Source organism: Apium graveolens, unplaced genomic scaffold, assembly GCF_009905375.1.
Source record: "Apium graveolens cultivar Ventura unplaced genomic scaffold, ASM990537v1 ctg447, whole genome shotgun sequence".
Classification (NCBI taxonomy): Eukaryota; Viridiplantae; Streptophyta; class Magnoliopsida; order Apiales; family Apiaceae; genus Apium; species Apium graveolens.
The window spans coordinates 1664-21152 of record NW_027418554.1 but is presented as its reverse complement, the minus strand read 5'-3'; the positions used below and the strand labels follow the sequence as shown (position 1 = coordinate 21152).

At 34.6% G+C, this 19489-nt stretch overlaps 2 protein-coding genes across 4 annotated transcripts; one reads left to right on the top strand and one right to left on the bottom strand.

Annotated features, from left to right (window-relative positions):
• Positions 1 to 199: 199 nt before the first annotated feature.
• LOC141701925 (uncharacterized) lies at positions 200 to 3407 on the top strand. 3 transcript variants are annotated; one of them, XM_074505554.1, is made up of 4 exons: positions 200 to 308; positions 407 to 466; positions 1280 to 1513; positions 1851 to 2429. In XM_074505554.1, the coding sequence occupies exons 2-4, from the start codon at positions 449 to 451 to the stop codon at positions 1962 to 1964; spliced, it is 366 nt and encodes a 121-aa protein (XP_074361655.1). In that variant the 5' UTR covers positions 200 to 308; positions 407 to 448; the 3' UTR covers positions 1965 to 2429. The 3 variants fall into 3 exon arrangements, with proteins under 3 accessions (XP_074361655.1, XP_074361657.1, XP_074361656.1); XM_074505556.1 differs by lacking the exon at positions 1851 to 2429 and adding an exon at positions 2956 to 3407 and having other exon boundaries at positions 213 to 308; XM_074505555.1 differs by lacking the exon at positions 200 to 308 and having other exon boundaries at positions 315 to 466; positions 1851 to 2428.
• Positions 3408 to 3709: 302 nt separating this feature from the next.
• LOC141701920 (developmentally-regulated G-protein 3) lies at positions 3710 to 11037 on the bottom strand. Its single transcript, XM_074505549.1, has 10 exons — positions 10879 to 11037; positions 9466 to 9519; positions 8473 to 8646; positions 7519 to 7590; positions 6751 to 6810; positions 6457 to 6566; positions 5600 to 5899; positions 4909 to 5100; positions 4286 to 4337; positions 3710 to 4110 (listed from the first exon to the last, which is right to left on the bottom strand). The coding sequence occupies exons 1-10, from the start codon at positions 10918 to 10920 to the stop codon at positions 4060 to 4062; spliced, it is 1107 nt and encodes a 368-aa protein (XP_074361650.1). The 5' UTR covers positions 10921 to 11037; the 3' UTR covers positions 3710 to 4059.
• Positions 11038 to 19489: the final 8452 nt, after the last annotated feature.

The following is a 19489-nucleotide window of genomic DNA, read 5'->3' as shown; positions in this document are numbered from 1 at the left end:
TATCACAGTCCCGTTATCTAAAAATTTATAGAATTATTTTTAACAAATTTAAAATTTTCATTTCATAAATTATTATTTGTAACTTTTACGGGAGGTTAAAAGTTCGATTTCTAACGTGTGCGTGCAAAATCAATTAAAAAAATTTAATAATTATTTATATAGTTGTATTATATATATATATATATAAGAGAAAATACAAAAGGATATGGTGTAGAACAGGAGAAGGTCATAGATAGCAAGTTTCCAGAAATATCTCTGTCATTCAACTGCTTCACTTGTACAAATATCAACTTGTAAATCCACAACAAGTAACTCTCTCTCTCTCTCTCTCTCCCTCTCTCTCTCTCTCTCTCTCTCTCTCTTCATATCTTTAAATATATTTAAATAGTTAGTTTCGTATTTGCAGATTAGACATACACAAGGCATCTGTACTCCATCTTCAGTTCATATGGAAGATCATAAGCAAGTAAGATTCTTGATCCTTCTCTATTTTCCATGCTCAAATTTGTATTTTTTTTGCTTTATAACTTACATATGTGATATAAATTTAATATTGCAATTTTTCATCTTCCATTCTTTCAGTTCATGCATGAATCTTGATTATGCTATATGTTAATATAGATGATTCCCCATAAATTTTCTTTATTGTTAATTTTTTGCTAAGAAAATGAACACAAGTCAAGGAACATATAAGTGTGTTTTTGAGACTGGCCTAATTAAGTGGATGTCATGTCATGATCACCATCTTGACCATTTATTATATTTTAAGTACACAAGGTCTACATGAAGCTTGTGTATATCCTAGTATTTATATGTTTTCTGGGAGGTTTTTAACATTCTTAATACTCCATTTGTCAAGATTCAAGCCTGCAATTAATATCAGGCTAGGCTAATCACAGACACTGGCTCTATTAATATGGTTAAATACTTCATAGGTTTGACTTAAGCTAGAATTTTCTATACATAACATCCAGTCCCCCATTGTAATATATGTGACAAATTTGTTCAGAAAATAGGCTTTTTATTACCAAGTGCGCCAACAAATTAATCATGATCTTTCGGGGGCTGAGGGGACAGAGTGAGGTTTGTGGATAGACTTTGGTTTTTTCGATTTCGACATGATTAATTATCTTTGAATTTTTGTTTAAAGGGGTTTCTCAAAATTTAATATGCTAGAGAATCTATGTGGTACATTTCATTTGATTACTTCTTAAATTGTATAACTTTTTGGTGGTTCTTCATTAGATGTAATGAGAGCTTGATCTTGTGTTGTTTGTAGAAAAATGAGCCATGGCTATCGGTGCCACAGTTTGGTGACTGGGATTCGAAGGAACAAGTACCGGATTACTCTCTAGATTTCTCAAAGATTAGAGAAATGAGGAAACAGAATAAGAGGGATGTTTCCAGAGCCAGTCTTGGAAATGAAGAAGAGCTCATCTCTTCCTCCACTAACAGCACTAAACCGAGCAAAGTCGACACTGTTCATGATTGGAATCAGGACCACTCTCCAACTGTAAGTTTTCCTGGTTTTTGCTCATCTCTCTGTGTGTTGTCTAGTAAAGGAAGGGTATGGTTGTTTGTTGTTGCAAGTAATTAAGAAATGTTCAGAAAATTTAATGCCCCTGCTAGGACAAGTTTTTAAGCATTAACCATGTTGACTTTAGAATGTCTCTTCATCTCCAAAACTGATGTGGTTATGAATTTAGTTTTAACCATACTTCTCAGTTGTGGTTTCATGGATGGTTCCACTGTTGCCACTATTTGCCAGTTGGTTACGACTGCTTCCACTTTCGAGTCACAAACATGTCATTTCCACTCAATTTTAAGTGATGATAAGATTGTACATTCAGGTCCCTTGTGTTCTCTTAAATGAACATATTTTATTTACGGCAAAGGCAAAATGGTCTAGGGCAAGCGATTTTTATAACAAACAATACTGCGGTAAACGACCGCGGTATGTGTAAATATTGGCCGCGGTATGTGTAAATATTGGCCCCAATGCATTTACACCAGGAACCCTACCTTACACTTATGGCAGAAAAAGACCGCAATATGGTATGTTGTAGCGTACGATTGCTGTAGACCGGACCCCGTATACCATATATACAACGAATGTTCTCTTTGTTGGCTGTGAAGAAAGGAGTGGGGAACTAAGCAGATTTGGGATCAAGACTGTGGACTTGAATACAAGTACAAGAGGAGTAGGTTGTTCACTTCATTGATTGCACTCCATTGTAATACTTGCTGTTCATAGACTTGCACATATTTTAGATAGCATTGAGTGACTTGATTATGTGTTGGGAGTGATCATGTGAGGTGGTTGGGCAGTTATTGGCATTTTTGCCAACAACTTGAATGATTAATTGATACTCACTTTATCCCATTGAATTCTATACATTATTTTTCGGCACGCTTTTCAATGCTCCTTTAAAGTATAACTCCACAATATTTTTAAAATTTTTTTTTTCTGAATAAAAGTTTCATGTTTAAACTTTTATTCAAAAAAAATAATTTTAAAAAAACATTATGAAACTATACTTTATAGAAACCTCGAAATACGTACAAACAGTGCACGTATAAGAATCAACGGGACGGAGGGAGTAATGATCTGGCACGAAATAAAATGCAAGTTGCTAGCATATCTCGAAACAAGTAGAAACAAGTAGGGTTGCTCATAATGAAGCCATACACAGAATACATCAAGTTGATTACTAATGCATCAAACAACATTATCAGGGGCCATAAGATATAGGAGTGTATCTTGTATCTGGTTTTTATGAAAGGATATATGTGAACATCAAATAAATCATATCAAGACATTTGTATTCTGTTCTAGTATTCACCTGCATTACCTTCAAATATCGATTTTTTAACCAACATTTATGTTTTTGAAGAATATATAACGTTACTATGCTATTGTGACCCTGGTTTGACTGTGGTCTTGTCGTTCTACAGAGAAGAAGAAGCATTTTCAGCTGCTTTAATTGCTGCAGGAAAGCGGAAACTGCTCGGTGAACAATTTTCTGGTGCTCAAGGTTTTTTGTAACGCGATTTGTTTAAGAACAACTACAAAGGTCGTATGTCTTGTAACGCGATTTGTTTAAGAACAACTACAAAGGTCGTGTGTCAGCAGGAATCCGGGGAAGGTCACAGGCCCCTTGATATATTTTGGAACAATGCTGGCAGTATATTCATATCATGGCATATGGATACAATACAATTATGATGGAAATTAATGTTATAGCTTGCGCTAATTCGATGTCTTAAATATGAATTCTCTTCATGCCAGTATACAGTATGTTAAGAACTCAAATTATTTGGTAGTTGAATTGAACTAGTTTAATGTTGTCTGATACAAAGGAGATGAACTATTTATGCTAATGTTCAGAGATCAATTATGCACCTGTAAACATGTTCCGGGCGTGTTTAATTATAAACCTGATCATGAACTTATAACTATTATAAACAAGATCAAGGACACTTATCTAGTTTCTGATGTATCAAGTGTCAACTACACTTGGTTAAGTTTCTGACAAAAACTAGTTATTTCAGACATTCCGTTTTTCAGAAACATTAAACTAAAATGTCGAAACAAGAAGTATTAATACTCGATTCAAAAAAAAAATCCCATAATGCCATGAACACCATCATTCAAATTTACCCAGGTCATGTCAAGGTCAAGCTGAAATTCGTGCATAATCAATGCAAATTGCTAAGAAAACAGAAGATAAGATTCAATAAACTCAAGTCGTCAAGTATTTAACAAAGCATCTCAAACATTTCTTGTTATATAACAAACCTGACATCCTCCAGATGTTTTGTTCAGACTTCAGAAGACAAGCTCTTGACACATAATAGAATAACAGAGCTGAATCGTGCTTTGCTTCACTCATATTGGGGACAAAAAGCTAGAACAAGGTGCTTGACAACATCAAGCCAACATATACTAAATCTAATACTAGCTAAAGATGGGTGCCATGTCCATTACAATGGAGAGTAAACCAAGCCAACACTCTCAGAGTTTAATACACTTTGAAACATGAGTTCTCGATTGTGACATCACACCTTCTTTATAATTTGCACAACGTCTTCGTCTTCAAGTTCATGCTCCTGGTGTACAAAAAAGTTAAAATATATAAAGGCATCATATATATTGTTTGCTAACATCTCGATTACTATGCAACATAAAACAACACAAGAAGATTAAGATAAATAAAGGAAAAGAAGAAAAAAAGGCTACATATATTAAAAACATAATCTTAAACAAATTTCTATAAAATTATACCTTGCCCACTCTTTGTGGTTTGTGCTTTGCACTTGATCCCCAAACCAATGCACTGCAACATTACACAAGAGTTAATTTTAAAAATAATAGTGTGAGAAGAATAATGAATTCCATATTTTGCGTCCTAGTTTCAGGGAAAAGAGCACATTTAACAGCACATGTGTTAGTATTTGAATCGTATTCATCACAAAGAAACAAACCAAGGCTGACACATTGTAAGAACTATAAAGAGAACATTTAAATTTATACAGCACAAATCAAAAGCAACACTTCCTTCTCTTCTTCCGTTGTTTAACTGCAGTTAAGTTTACAGTAATCTATATCAAGATGGGATATTCCAGTACAAAGGAAATTGTCTCAATGAAAAAAAAATACCATCCAAGAACAGAAGTACAATTTCTAGATGTAATATTATCAAATAAAACACTACTCTTAACATCATACCAATTTGAAAGATTACTCCACAAGGAGGATTGATGATAATCGGGTAACTTATAGTGTAATTGAAATTTTAAGATTAATTTTAATTAGATTTTCTTTTTGGATCACAGAATATACCCAAAGCACAATCAACATTTTACAGACATCAGCAAGACGAGAATGACATTAAGAAGAGCACTCACTATTTAAATTGTTTAAGCATGTCCTTGTGGATTCTTGTGCAGAAGTCCCCAACAGTTCTTCTCTTTGATGACAAGATCACTGGGTCCTCATAGTCTGGATTCATCCCCTTCGGCTTCGTGTATATGCGAGTTAAGCATAGATACTCCCAAACCATGTCCAGCAAACCATCAAGATTCCACTCCAAGTGAGCACTGCAACAAATAGATAAACCTATAACTACAGTTTACTAACAGGCAACAAAGACAGTCAACCATGAAGCATCCTCCAAAATCCACCTGAATGGCCGACACTCGTGCTGCTATATTATAACAAGTTTTTAGACATACGCGGAAAAAAATTCATGAACATAGAGGAATCGTATTCCACATGCTATGATTTACAATAAACTTGCTTGCGATGTATTTGCCACCGTCAGCTTAACACCAGGTTTAGCCTTAAACAATGTGTCAAGCATAACCACAACTTACGAAGATATTATCTACAATTGGAATAGGACTAGTGTAAATCAATAATGTAATTACATGAAGAAGTAAATAGTCGGGATAACCAACAGAAAAGCATGATTTATATACAGTATTTCAGTAGAATTTTTTAATATTTGGGGATACTTATAACTATATTTTACTATTGTTACAGATTTGAAAGGAAAAATGTCACATGTCAACACGAGTTTTTCTAGATAATGATTACCTGACAGGACAGTAATGAGGAAGTCTATCCAGAATTTCCAGCTCTTCAAGTGTTATCTGATCTATCTTGTTGACAGCATAAACGCAGGGCATATACACCCTACTACCTTCAATGACATCTATGAGATCGTCAGCAGTAGCATCATATCTAAGGGTAAGATCAGCATTGTGTATTTTATATTCACTGCAAATTGCTTTCACAGTGTCAAGGTCCAGATGTGTGTTGGGTACTGTAGATGTAAAATTTATGCCACCCTTTTCTTTTTTTCTAAATGTCAGGTTAGGGGGTTCCTTGTTCAACCTAAAGAAAGAGGAAGATCATAATTCATAAGTAAAAATTTATGCAACATTATAAAGAAGAGAATAAAAGATAAACATATAGGAAAACAATTGCACAAGTGACAAGTCACAAATTTGCTTTACATCCAAAATTTACAACTCCATATAAGAAAGTCAAACCAATAACAGACCCTGTTCTTGTAAAGAATCATAAATTTCTTATCCTTAAAAAGCAGATCATGAACATGTTCTGTAATAAAAATCGAAATTGCATACTGATTTTAGAAGACCACAAACAGCCTAGCACGCAAGTGAAATGACATCGGTCCTGTTTTGATTGGCCGTCTTGTAATTTTAAATTTTTTGAGACATTCAATATTGTTTGCATAGTTTCATAAGTAAAATGCATTTTAAAAAATTATTATAATATTAATATTACCAGTCTTCCAGCTGCACCCACCCTTGTCCCACTATTCATATAGTACTAAATAACATTTAGCAAGACAGTTCGATAAATACATAAAAAACTAAAGCAGATGAAACACCGTAATACATTATTAAACTCAAAAACCGGGATACCTTATGCCAAACCCCTCAAGTTCTTTCTCAATCAAACGTTTGTGAGTTATTGGCTTGATTGCATCCAGGACAATTATAATACAGTTGCACGTTCTTGCTGTACTGATAACCTGAATAATTAAAAACAGATAACTGCATATGAACCAAAAAACATCTAAAGCAGGGGCAATTTGAAATTCATTCATGAATCATGATTGAAAACTCAAATATCTCTCACAACAAATGTCTTAATTCGGCTTTTTTTATCTCAAAAACTGAAAAAAGAAAAACATGACAAATCAACAGAACAATTACCTGTCTTCCTCTACCCTTCCCATCCTTAGCACCCTCAATAATACCAGGGAGATCCAACAACTGCCATAAATAGGATATCATAGATCAGGATTACTGAGAAATATTAACAATGGCAAGATATAACATTTAAGTATCAGGGGGCCCCGACGATGCCTCCACATTCACAACATGATATATTCATAAAATTCTACAGCTTCAATTGAGAGAAGAACTGAAAGCAAATTCACCAACTAACAAATTTATTCATATGATTTTTTCAATTTAAAAATGCCTGTGCAGTGGAAATAACCAAAACTATAATTTATGTGAAGACGCAACACAATTTTGGCACTAATATGTTTCGGTTAACTAGTGCAAATTGTAATTTAACTTTATCATCAGGTGAATTTAAGTGAATTGATACCTAAAGTTCGAACTTCTGTACATTGAAATTTTTCATGTTTTCTTTTGCATGTTACAGAATTTAACAAGATAACAAACATGAAAACAGATGGTAATCGTGATATTTATATCTAGAAACAGAGTCATGGGACCACCAAATAGTTTACTATGGGTTCTCTGCCATTGGTGGGAGGTGCATCAGTTAGTTAGAGGTATGGGGTACAGGTTCCATTGTCATTGAACAAAAACATCAATATAATAGCATCCAGATTTTATAACTCAAATTTAATAAATTTTAAACAGCATCAGTAAACATCAATAATATCACGAAACACATAGCAAAGTATTACAATGATAATTTGTAACACTTGCAATATATAGTAGTACCTGGATTTTAGCCCCTCTATAAGTTATCACACCTGGAATGCAAGTTAAGGTGGTAAACTCATATGATGCAACCTGCAACCCACAGGAAAAGAAAACACTTTTAGGAAATGCACTATTAGCAGTATTTTATTACACACATTGATATATCAGTTAACACTGAATAATTAGGCACTATATTAACCCCTCTAACCATGTAAAAAAAAAGGGGAGCACATTTTTAACACCTCCAAAATGTCTAGTCAAGTTATAGGCAATATCAAAATGTTACCCTCTCCTAAACTTGCTTTCTCGTAGCTCACCTTGTCTACTCCATTCTCATCTATGAGAGAACATAATGCTAATTATAAGTAATATTGAGAACCGGAAGAGATTCATGCACACTAGAAACTCGGCATGATTTGTATTTAACATATCATAAGCGAACCAAGACAAACCTCATGACATTTATATCTTCAATATGGTGACACCACTAAACTTGAAATGAATTTATAAATTACATGTGAATATACATTATACCAGATCAACAAGAGAAATAAGTAATGGAAAAAAAGCATAAGAAGACGAGAATGCTCTCTTTACACGGAAATTCTTATCAAAAAGAAATAATTTATAAGGAAACAAGGTCGGCATATGATATTTATAATAACCAGTTCCTTATATATTATGGACTGATTTTTTTAAAAAAAGTGATCTTTTATGTACTTAGGACTATAAAGCAAGGATCTAGAGCACACGTTTGATGTGCTTAACAATATCAATGGAAGGTAAATCTCACAATCACATATCTAAAGATCACAGTAATTAGAAGAACTGTGTCTTCAAATGATATTTGAGTTCATCTATTTTTTCCTTTCGTGTTACGTTAGAAACCACAAGATACTGGCGGTGGTATATGTCTGATTCCTGTTATCAAAAAGAAAGATACTTAGGGGATCACTTTCAAGAATTAGACACCTCTGAGAAAGTTCCGGTCAACTTGTTTAAAAGTGTTGATTTCCCTACTGACGGAAAACCCACTAACCCAACCCTCGCATCTCCACTTTTGGTAACATCAAAACCTTCTCCGGCACCACCACCTCCTTTAGTTGAAGGCTCAAGAAGCTCCCGTCGTAGCTTCGCAAGTTTAGCCTAGCATTACAAAAGGATAAACATTATAATAAAATAAATCAAGCGACGAAATGTGTCGCAAAGAAAAAAACTTGTAAGGAACATGTATGGTAAGATGGTGGTCATGTACTCAAAAACATACTAGCTTACTATAAATAGGAGAGAAGAAATTTATGGTATGTAACAGTAGTTGTAGACATTAAGTACTAAATCCAAACTTAGGTAACTAAGTACTCACATAATTAATTATAAAAACGCAGAAAAATCAAATACTTTAAAGGAAGCATTTCCACCACAGCACTTAATTACTAAAAAAAACTTTTTACCAAAAAAGCTTATCAAGAAACGAAAATAGTACACTATTCGCGAAAAAATGTTTTATGCACAATTTGCTTAGACATTAGGGAAATTAGCCCGGGAAAAATATCAAGTTGATCACTCGTTTCGTCAAAATATATCAAGTATGTCATTACTTTCCAGTTTGACTCAATTTGATCATTATTTGAAAATTTGATTCAAATAAATCATCTTCCAATGACTATATCGATACAAAATTTTAAATTTATAATAACTAAGTTGACACAAATTTTCAAATTAGTAACCAAATTAAGTCAAATTGGAGAGTAATGACCTATTTTATATATTTAGATGAAATGAGTGATCAATTTGATATTTTTCCCAATTAAGTTCTAATACATTCACTTTTTTACTCTATGTTGAAGGATGAAAAAGAAAGCATTTAATTGCCCTATCGTAAAAATAATTTTTTTTGTTCCTTGTTTTACATCATTTTGAATAGCTTATGTTAAAATCACATCACATGAAAGGATCAGGACTTACCTTCAGCAAGCCTAAATGATGGGCAGTAGCTTTGTTCTTCTGCGTCCGTGCCATCTAGAGTAAATAAGGAGGTATCATCGCATTAGCATTATACCAAAGAGACAAAGACAATACAAGAAGCAGTATCAACATAACTATAAGATTTTTTTTAAATGATTCTATCACAACTTGCACCACCGACATAATGGACTAGGGGATTACAGAATTAATATAGATATGAACTACAGAGAACCATTTTCAACAAAAGCCAAGGATTATTAAATGCATTGGTTGGTAAAAATCAAGCATTTAATATTCTCTTAGTATATATCAAGTTAGTAATGATGAATAATGCACTTTACAAGGGTATCTTGTTTCTCCTTGTACCGCTACAGGTAATGAGTATATTGATCAGTTCTCCACGAACTTCGTACAAAATATATAGGTTAAATAACAAAGTTATGGGCCTCAGAGATAATAAAAATCTAGGATTTTCAAGATGTGTCTGCCACAAAACTCACGAAATGGACGGAGTTAGCAGAAAGTGATTTGGCAGTAAAAAGAATGATATACCTAACCTCTTTCCAGTTCTATATGGACTATCTAGTGGCTACGGGCTACCTACAGTTAAACGTTAATGAGTAAGAACGCTCTCGGGACTGCAGCATTTCATCCATCCATTTTTCAAGATTACGTATTTAACATTTATATACTTATTATACTCAAAAATTCTTGTCATTAACCGAAAAAGGAATTTTTGCATTTTAATTCGCTAAACCCTAATTATTATCGAATACATTTCGGCAATTAGTTGTTGGGGCTATTAAACATATTCTGCTAGATCATATAAAGCACAGCTCATTTACAACTATAGATACAAAATTTCAATTAGAGATGAATAAATATATAAACACATATAGATAATTAGAGAGGCGGAGAGATATGGGGGAGAGGGAGGGAGAGAGGTGAGGGAGAGAGATAGAGAGAGGGAGGGAGAAGGAGAGGGAGAGAGAGAGAGAGGGAGACGGAGAGGGAGAGAGAGAGGGATAGGGAGAGAGAGAGAGAGGGAGAGAGAGAGAGGGAGGGAGAGAGAGAGAGAGGGAGAGAGAGGGAGAAGGAGAGGGAGAGAGAGAGGGATAGGGAGAGAGAGAGAGGGAGGGAGGGAGAGAGAGAGAGAGAGAGAGAGAGAGAGAGAGAGAGAGGGAGAGAAAGAGAGGGGGGGAGAAGGAGAGGGAGAGAGAGAGAGAGGGAGGGAGAAGGAGAGGGAGAGAGAGAGAGAGGGAGAAGGAGAGGGAGAGAGAGAGGGATAGGGAGGGAGAGAGAGAGAGAGGGAGAGAGAGAGAGGGAGGGAGGGAGGGAGGGAGGGGGAGAGAGAGAGAGAGGGAGAGAGAGAGAGAGGGACGGAGAGAGAGAGGGGGGGGGGAGGGAGGAGACCTCATCTTCAATATCTTTGATTTTCTGCATAACGGTCGACATGGTTGCTGATTGAGTTGAAAACCTAACCGACTGTGTTATTCAGTGTTGTTGAGGAAGAACAGCTCTGTCAAGAAGAAGAAAGAAGCTGCAGATTTGAGACTGGTTTATACGCTGTATTGATTAGATTTAATTGTTGGTTTTTGCTTCATGTCATAACAGCCCAGCCCATTTTATATTAGGCCCAAAAGCAATTCAAATAAATTTCTTCAGCCCAAACACAGTTATTTCATTGGAAAAAAAAGGTGCACTTGCTAAAAAAAAGGAAAAGTGAATATCTTGTTTCAAATTTGAAGATTTTCAGAATAATAAAAAAAAGGAACAACCCAATTAATCTCATCTTTCTTTCTCTGGCGCGTACGCTTCGGGACCGAACCGAATAGACCGAATTATCATATTTTTTTGGATCGAACCGGACCGAAATTGTATTACGATTTGGTCCGGTTTTGGACCGAACAGACAGAATTTTTGAAAATAATAAAATTGTATTAAAATTTAAAATATAAATAAGTTAAAGTGATATGAAGAGTTCTAAAAGTGTATAAATACAATTACAAATTAAAATTTATGATTATAATTTTTAGGATATATGTAAAATATATAACATAAAATTATAGTATTTATGATTTGGTATATTTGATCTATTTGTTGCGACCGAAATATTTTTTACAATAACCAGACCGAACCGAAATTTAGACCGAATTTTTGAAAAATCAGGACCGAACTAAACCGAATTAGCATGGTTCTATTTTTCGGTTTCGACGGCCCTGCTGGCGAGTCTGTTTCTATCCTGCATTTCATTGCCATTTATATTGTCAATCACTTAGTTCATGTTGGCTTGTTGTGTATGCATGTGTGTGTATTAATACATGTCTCTATAATCACAAAACTAAAGATACCAATGTATTTGTTTTAGTCTTGAATAATGATTTATGAATGTTAGCATTGTGTTTGATGATTATTAGCAATAGCATTTCTGTGTAATTAAGATAAAGTTTGAATCTTTGTTGATTTTTTTTATTTATGGAGAATGAGAATTTAGAAAAAAAATCTACATTTTAATAATTTTATGTGTTTCTGTTAGTTGTAGTACAGAATGATTCCAGTTTTGTAATATAAAAAAGACTACTGCTTTTGGGAATGGAATGAGGTGAGAATGACATAAAATTGTACACGTTAATGAGTTTTTGTTCGAAAGTTTCGATTTTAACGAGTTATAATTGTAATATAAAGATTACTTCTTTTGGTTAGAGGGAATGAAATATAGACATAAATATGTACACTTTAAAGAGTTGAATCAAGTTGTATGAAGACCCAAAATTTTTGGAGACTTGGAGACCATGATCTACACCATTCATCTTAATCTAATCTAATGGTGTAATTTTTATTCATTGTATCTGTTACTCTCACCTATAAATACGATATTTCTAATTAGAGAAATGAGTAGTTATCAACGGTACATGCATAACTTTTTAGGGTTTCAGTCACGTGTTTTATCATACCGTACTTCATCAACAATTCAACATCCTGCATTTCAAATTAACAAAAAAAACATCCTGCATTGCTTTCATTTACTTATTTTTTCGTGGACAAGGCTGTAAATTAACAATTATAATTATTTTATAAGTTTTTTTTGTAAATTAACAAGGCTGCATTGCGTTTATTTGGTTTTTTCTATACGTGAAATTAGTGCAGTTAAAATTCTCAACAGTAGGATATGTTATAAAATAAATGGTGATAGCTAGGGTCTCTATAGTCTTTGAAGAATTGACTGATGTCTTGGTTTTTGGAGAGGCATATCAAGGCTTATGTTTTATTGAATTGATTTTGATTTACTACTTGTAGGATTTTGGAAGAATAAGTGTTGAGTTGGTTGTGGTGCATAGTGACGGTGAATGGAGGCTAAAGGTTCACAATGCTTGCAGTTTTCGGTATCCATTGCTTCGGAAAGGACAGTTAGGCCTTGCTCCCGAATTTTTAAAAAGGAAGGAAGTAAGTGATTAGAAGGTAAGGTACTTTCATCCCATTTTTGGAGTGAAAGTTTTGGGATGAAAGTATACTAAATTTGCATTCATTATCACTTGTTTTCGTTTTTTTTTAAAACTCGGGAGCACAACTAGGAGCGAAAGTGAAACTACTTTACTTACCGTCCTCTTTCTAACTTAAGAGCAAGGGGTTAGGAAAAAAGATTATTCACTGCAGTTTCTTTGGAGGTGTAGGGAACAGAGGTTTCCGATTCTTGTCTCTAGTTCTTTGCAACCTAAGAAGGATTCAGCTTATCATAGGTCACTTGCACCGAAGCTTTCCTGTTTTCCGCAGAATCATGAAGGTAGTAATCAATACATTTTCTTTGTTTTGGCATTAATTACAGTCTCGTAGTTGTACAACATAAATTTACTGAATCTTGCAGCAGAAACTCGAGTTTAGCTGCTCTTTGTCATTATGGTTGTTTAGTTGTTAAACCAATTTAGTTCTAGTGCAAACTAACAAAGTCAGTTAAACTTCAACCGATCAAGAAACTCTGAGCTAAGTTTTAATAAACAACTTAGACAGTTTATACACATATTGTGTGCATGTCAGGGTCTATAGATCATATGCACCATTTTATTGGCTAAAATATTAAGATGTTCTTCTGAACGTATGGTGCGCAACGAGTCAACGACTAGGACTCGGTGTCCGAGGAAGGCCCGAACAGGATCTTATATATACTTTTTAACACTTATTTCAAGGGCATAATGAGATTATTGTTGCCATTCTTATGTCTATAGCTAGGTTTATACTCCACATTTCCTCTTGTACATATTGAACTAGAGACCCTAGAGTATTTCATCACACCATTTTGGGATCTAGTGGAGAAAGAAAAAGGGAAATTTACTTGCAAATTATAGAGCAAAAAAAATGTATACTATTTTGAAGTAAATTAAGGAACCTCTGATACTGAAAATTTATTATCTTTTGACAATCACGATTCCCTTATATTGCCTTATTTTCTATATTATGTGATAAAGATACACAATAAATTGTTTATTACTTAGTCATGTGATACCATGAATATTTAACATCCTAATAATCCCTTAATTGTGCTATTGGAAATAGTATTCTGAAATCCTCTTGACGTTTCCGATAATAATTCTCCATCTTGTAGCTTCAGTGTTGGAGTCTGAAACTTGACCTGCTACTTTTGACGAAATTGTAATTCTTAAGGTGAACTGCAAAAATTCTTCCTGTCTAACTAATAAGTGTTGCACAACCTCTTGTAGCTGATACCTTCATTTGTCATTAACTACTATTATTGTTAGTACTTTGCAGAACAAGTCAGAAGAGTTCGAAAAATATTTAGACGGAAGGTGCATTTATCTTGTTGGTCAGTTACCCTTTTAATGTTTTCAGCACAAGTAATTACAAGTACCAAAAACTATCTATAATTTAGCTGCTATCTTGCATGCAGGGATGATGAGTTCCGGAAATACAACAGTTGGCCAGATTCTATCAGAAGTTCTTGGTTATTCATTTTTTGACAGGTTTGTACTCGGGTGTTATTAAAGTGTGTTAGAATTAATATTAATATAAATATTATTTCTATAGTTTGCTTTAAAAGAAAAATCTAGAAAAATCTTCAAGACTTTTCAGTTTGTGACTTTTCACTTTGGAGCTTTTTTACCTCCTTGTATTAATGGTGTCTTTTGGCCATTCTTGGAGTTACAAGTTTGAGCTCTTATAAAAGGAGGTCTCCCCCTCATGTTTGCACACACAAAAAATAATTTTCCTCTCATATAGATATAAGTATATTTTTGGGCAATGATCAAGAGTATTTTCAATCTATTTCGTTGTACTACACCAAAGAAATAGAAGTCGTGTAACCTTGGAGGTTGATTGCCAAGAGGCCGTGTGTACGTAGCGGGGCAAATTCAACTTTAGGGCAGTGTTAATTCACGTCACGACTCCTTCATTCTCTCAAGTTCTTTTCGGTTTGCTCTCTTCTTTTCCTACATTCTAAAGTTGAATTTTGTGTTAGCATATATCTTATCTGCCACCATGAATTCCAATACTTTTATTCCTGATATGTCTAAATTAGACCCTTTTGATGGGAAAATTTATAAAATGTGGTCCGATAAGATGGAGTTTTTCTTGAGTCAAATTGGAGTAGATTATTGTCTCACTAAAGACTCAGCCCCTGAAAATTCTGGAAAAGATTTCGAGAAGGATAATAAGACTTGTCGTGGAATGTTATTGCATTATATGACATCTGCTTTATATTTAATCTATAGCAAGTCCTTAAAGGCCAAAGAAATTTGGGATGCTTTAAAAACCAAGTATGGTTCTGATGATTATGGGACTAAGAAATATGCATGTAGTCGTTGGCTAAATTTTCGTATGTCTGATGATAAGCCTGTTCTTCAACAAGTTCATGAGTATGAATATTTATGTGCTGATATTATTGCTGAAGGAATGAAAATTTGTGAAATGTTTCAAGCTAATTGTCTACTTGAAAAATTACCACCATCTTGGCAAACATATGTTCATTCTATGAAGCACAAACAGAAGGACTTCACTCTGCAAGAGTTAGTGTCTCACATCAAGATTGAGGAACAAAATCGAATTCAAACAAATGAAACAACACTTGGTCATTCTTCATTTACTGCTAATCTTGTTGAGTCAAAAGATGCAGGTCATACGAAAGGACCAAAAGGTAAAGGTCCAAATCAGTTCCATGGCACTAAAATGAAAAATAAGAACTTCAAAGGGAGAAGGCAGTTTAAAGGAAATTGCTTCACTTGTGGAAAATTCGGGCATGCCGCAAAGGAGTGTAGGCAAGGAAAGGGACCTGGTTCAAAAACAAAGGAAGACAAATCTCAGACTCAGGCCAATCTCACTGAAGAAATCATAGCTGCTGTTGTATCTGAAGTAAATTTGGTGAGCAATATTTCTGAATGGGTGGTGGATACCGGTGCAACTCGTCATATTTGTTCAAATAAGGATATGTTCCAGGACTATGATAAAGCATCTGATGGAGAATGTGTCTTCATGGGCAACTCAAGCACTGTGAGTATACTTGGAAAGGGAAAGGTTTCTCTTAAACTTACTTCTGGAAAAACTATTGCTTTGCATAATGTTTTGCATGTCCCTGATATTCGTAGAAACCTGATTTCTGGAGCCTTATTGAACAAAGCTGGTATTAAATTAACCTTTAAATCTGATAAACTTGTTCTTACTAAAAATGGTGATTTTGTGGGCAAAGGCTTTTGTATTGGTGGGCTGTTTGTACTTGATATTTTGACTGATAATAAAATTGCTACTGCTTCTGCTTATATTGCTGAATCTGTTACCTTATGGCATGCTAGACTGGGTCACGTAAATGTTGCTTCTGTGAAAAGGCTTAAACAACTTAGGTTAATCCCTGAATTCAGCAATACATCTTTTGATAAATGTGAAGTATGTGTTGAAGCAAAGCACCCTAAAAAGGCCTTTAATAAAATCGGAAACCGGTCTTCGACATTGCTTGAATTAATTCACAGTGATTTAGGTGACTTTAAGAACACTATGAGTAGAGGAGGTAAACGTTATTATATTACTTTTGTGGATGACTTTTCACGATTCACCAAGCTCTACTTGTTGAGTTCGAAAGATGAGGCCGAAGAAAAATTTCTTATTCATAAGGCTGAAGTTGAGAAACAATTGAATAAAAATATTAAAAGGTTAAGAACAGATAGGGGTGGTGAATATGATGGAGCAACTCTAAAGAAATTATGTGAACTTAATGGGATTATTCACGAGGTTACAGCACCATATACGCCTGAACAAAATGGGGTAGCTGAACGAAAAAATAGAACTCTTAAAGATATGATGAATGCTATGCTTATCAGTTCAGGAATGCCTTCTAATATGTGGGGTGAAGCTATTTTATATGCTTGCTATGTGCTTAATCGTGTGCCGCATAAAAAATCTGATAAAACTCCTTATGAATTATGGAAGGGTTTCGCGCCCAACTTGAGTTACCTTAAAGTGTGGGGGTGTTTGGGAAAAATTGGGCTCCCAGATTTTCAAAGAAGTAAAATTGGTCCCAAGACTGTTGATGGTATTTTTGTTGGTTTTAATGGTGGTGAATATAGACTTATTCTTAAAGATGCATATGGTTTTGGTCCATTTAAAGAGTCAAGAGACGTTGAATTTTTTGAGCATATTTTTCCTATGAAAGCTAATGTGCAATCATGTTTAGCATCTGGATCTTCTTCATCAGTGTCACATCATAATATTACATCTACCGATGCAAATCATGAGCCTAGAAGGAGTAAAAGAGCTAGAGTCGAGACTAGCTTTGGACCTGATTTTCTAACTACTTTTTTGACTGAAAAAGAGTTTGTAGGTGAGCAGGAGATAAATGTTTTCATTCTTGAAGAAGACCCTAAAACCTATGAGGAGGCTATGAGATCAATTGATTCTAATTTTTGGCGAGAGGCTATTAATAGTGAAATTGAGTCCATTATGAATAATAATACTTGGGTTTTATGTGATCTTCCTCGAGGTTGTAAAGCACTGGGAAGCAGGTGGATTTTTAAAAAGAAATATAAATCTGATGGATCAATTGAAAAATACAAAGCCAGGTTAGTGGTTGGTGGACATCGACAAAAGAAAGGTGTTGATTTCTTTGATACTTACTCTCCCGTAGCAAATATTTCCACCATTAGAGCCTTAATAGCTCTTGCATCTATTCATAATCTCATTGTGCATCAAATGGACGTGAAGACTGCCTTTTTAAATGGAGATTTAAATGAGGAGATATACATGAAGCAACCAGAAGGATGTGTTGTCCCGGGATATGAAGACAAGGTATGTCGGCTTATAAGATCATTGTATGGCCTCAGACAAGCTCCGAAAGACTGGTATGAAAAATTTCATCAAACTATCATCTCTGATGGCTTCCAAGTAAATGATTCTGATGCATGTGTTTATTCTAAATTTGATCAATTTGGTTGTGTGATCATATGTCTATATGTTGATGATATGTTAATTTTTGGTACCAATATTGATGAGGTAAATACTAGCAAGGCCTTCCTAAGTTCCTGTTTTGATATGAAGGATTTAGGAGAGGCAGATGTGATTCTTGGCATAAAAATTACTAGGAATTCATATGGGTTGTCGTTAAACCAGTCTCATTATGTTGAGAAAATTTTAAAGAAATTTAATCAATTTGATTGTACCCCTGTGAAGACACCATATGATCCTAGTATTCATTTGAAAAAGAATAAAGGTCATAGTGTTTCCCAAGAAGAGTATGCCAAGATAATTGGAAGTGTAATGTTTTTGATGAATCATACCAGGCCTGATATAGCATATGCTGTTAGTAGACTGAGTAGATACACTCACAATCCTAATCGTGATCATTGGGGTGCTTTGATTAGATTGTTGAAGTATTTAAAGGGTACTATAAATTGGGGTTTGCATTATCAAAGAAGTCCTCATGTTTTGGAAGGATATTGTGATGCAAATTGGGTGTCGGATAATGATGAGATTCAATCTACTAGTGGTTATGTATTCACTCTTGCTGGAGCTGCTATATTTTGGAATCTTCAAAACAAACTTGTCATGCTAAATCCACACAAGAATCTGAGTTTATTGCGTTGGAGTTGGCTGGTCAAGAAGCTGAATGGCTAAGATGTTTACTTGCTGATATTCCTTTGCGGGGGAAGCCAGCTCCATCAGTTTCAATGCATTGTGACTCACAAGCTGCAATGGGACTAGCGAATAATCAACTCTACAATGGGAAGAAAAGACATATTCGCTTGAGGCATGCTATAATTCGAAGTCTGATCAGAAATAATGTGATATCTGTTAGGAATATATGTGCATTAGTTTGATGATATGTTTAACAAAACACTTAAGTAGAAATTTAGTGTCTGTAGCCTCAACGGATAAGACCACTTTGGCTATCCGTTGATGGTGTAGCTTTACTTAGAAATAAGTCTAGTATTGTAGCATATTTCAGTCTCTGTATTTAAAATTGTAATTCTTAGAAGTTGAGAGAAACTATGAGTCATGTTGACTACTAGATGATATGCAGATAGGAAGGCCAATTGTAAATATTTCATGCCTTGTAATTTTGTATAAATGAAGTGGTATCAACGGATGACTTAAAGACCTTCAACGGATGAGAAGCTAAGCTTCAACGGATGTCTCTAAAGCTTCAACGGATAACATCCTTCAACGGATGGGAGCATCAACGGATGAAAGCTTCAACGGATAACATCCTTCAACGGATGAAGTCATCAACGGATGAAAGCTTCAATGGATGTTCTGCTAATTAGCCGTTGATAAGTGGTAGTTGTACCTACAAACAGAGGCACGTGGGTTGACAGAGAAAGCCTGAGATGTGGTAGCCGAATTTCAGGATCAACAGAAAAAGCAGCCGTTCTTCTTTAGTACAAAGATGCAATAGTCAACAAAGTACTTGAGTGAACAGGAAAAGAAGCAAGTGAAGAACTTATTTTACTATTGTAATTTTATATTGTTTTTCACTTGTACACTTGGTAATATATAAACCAAGAAGAAGCTAGTAATTAGAGAGAGATTTTCC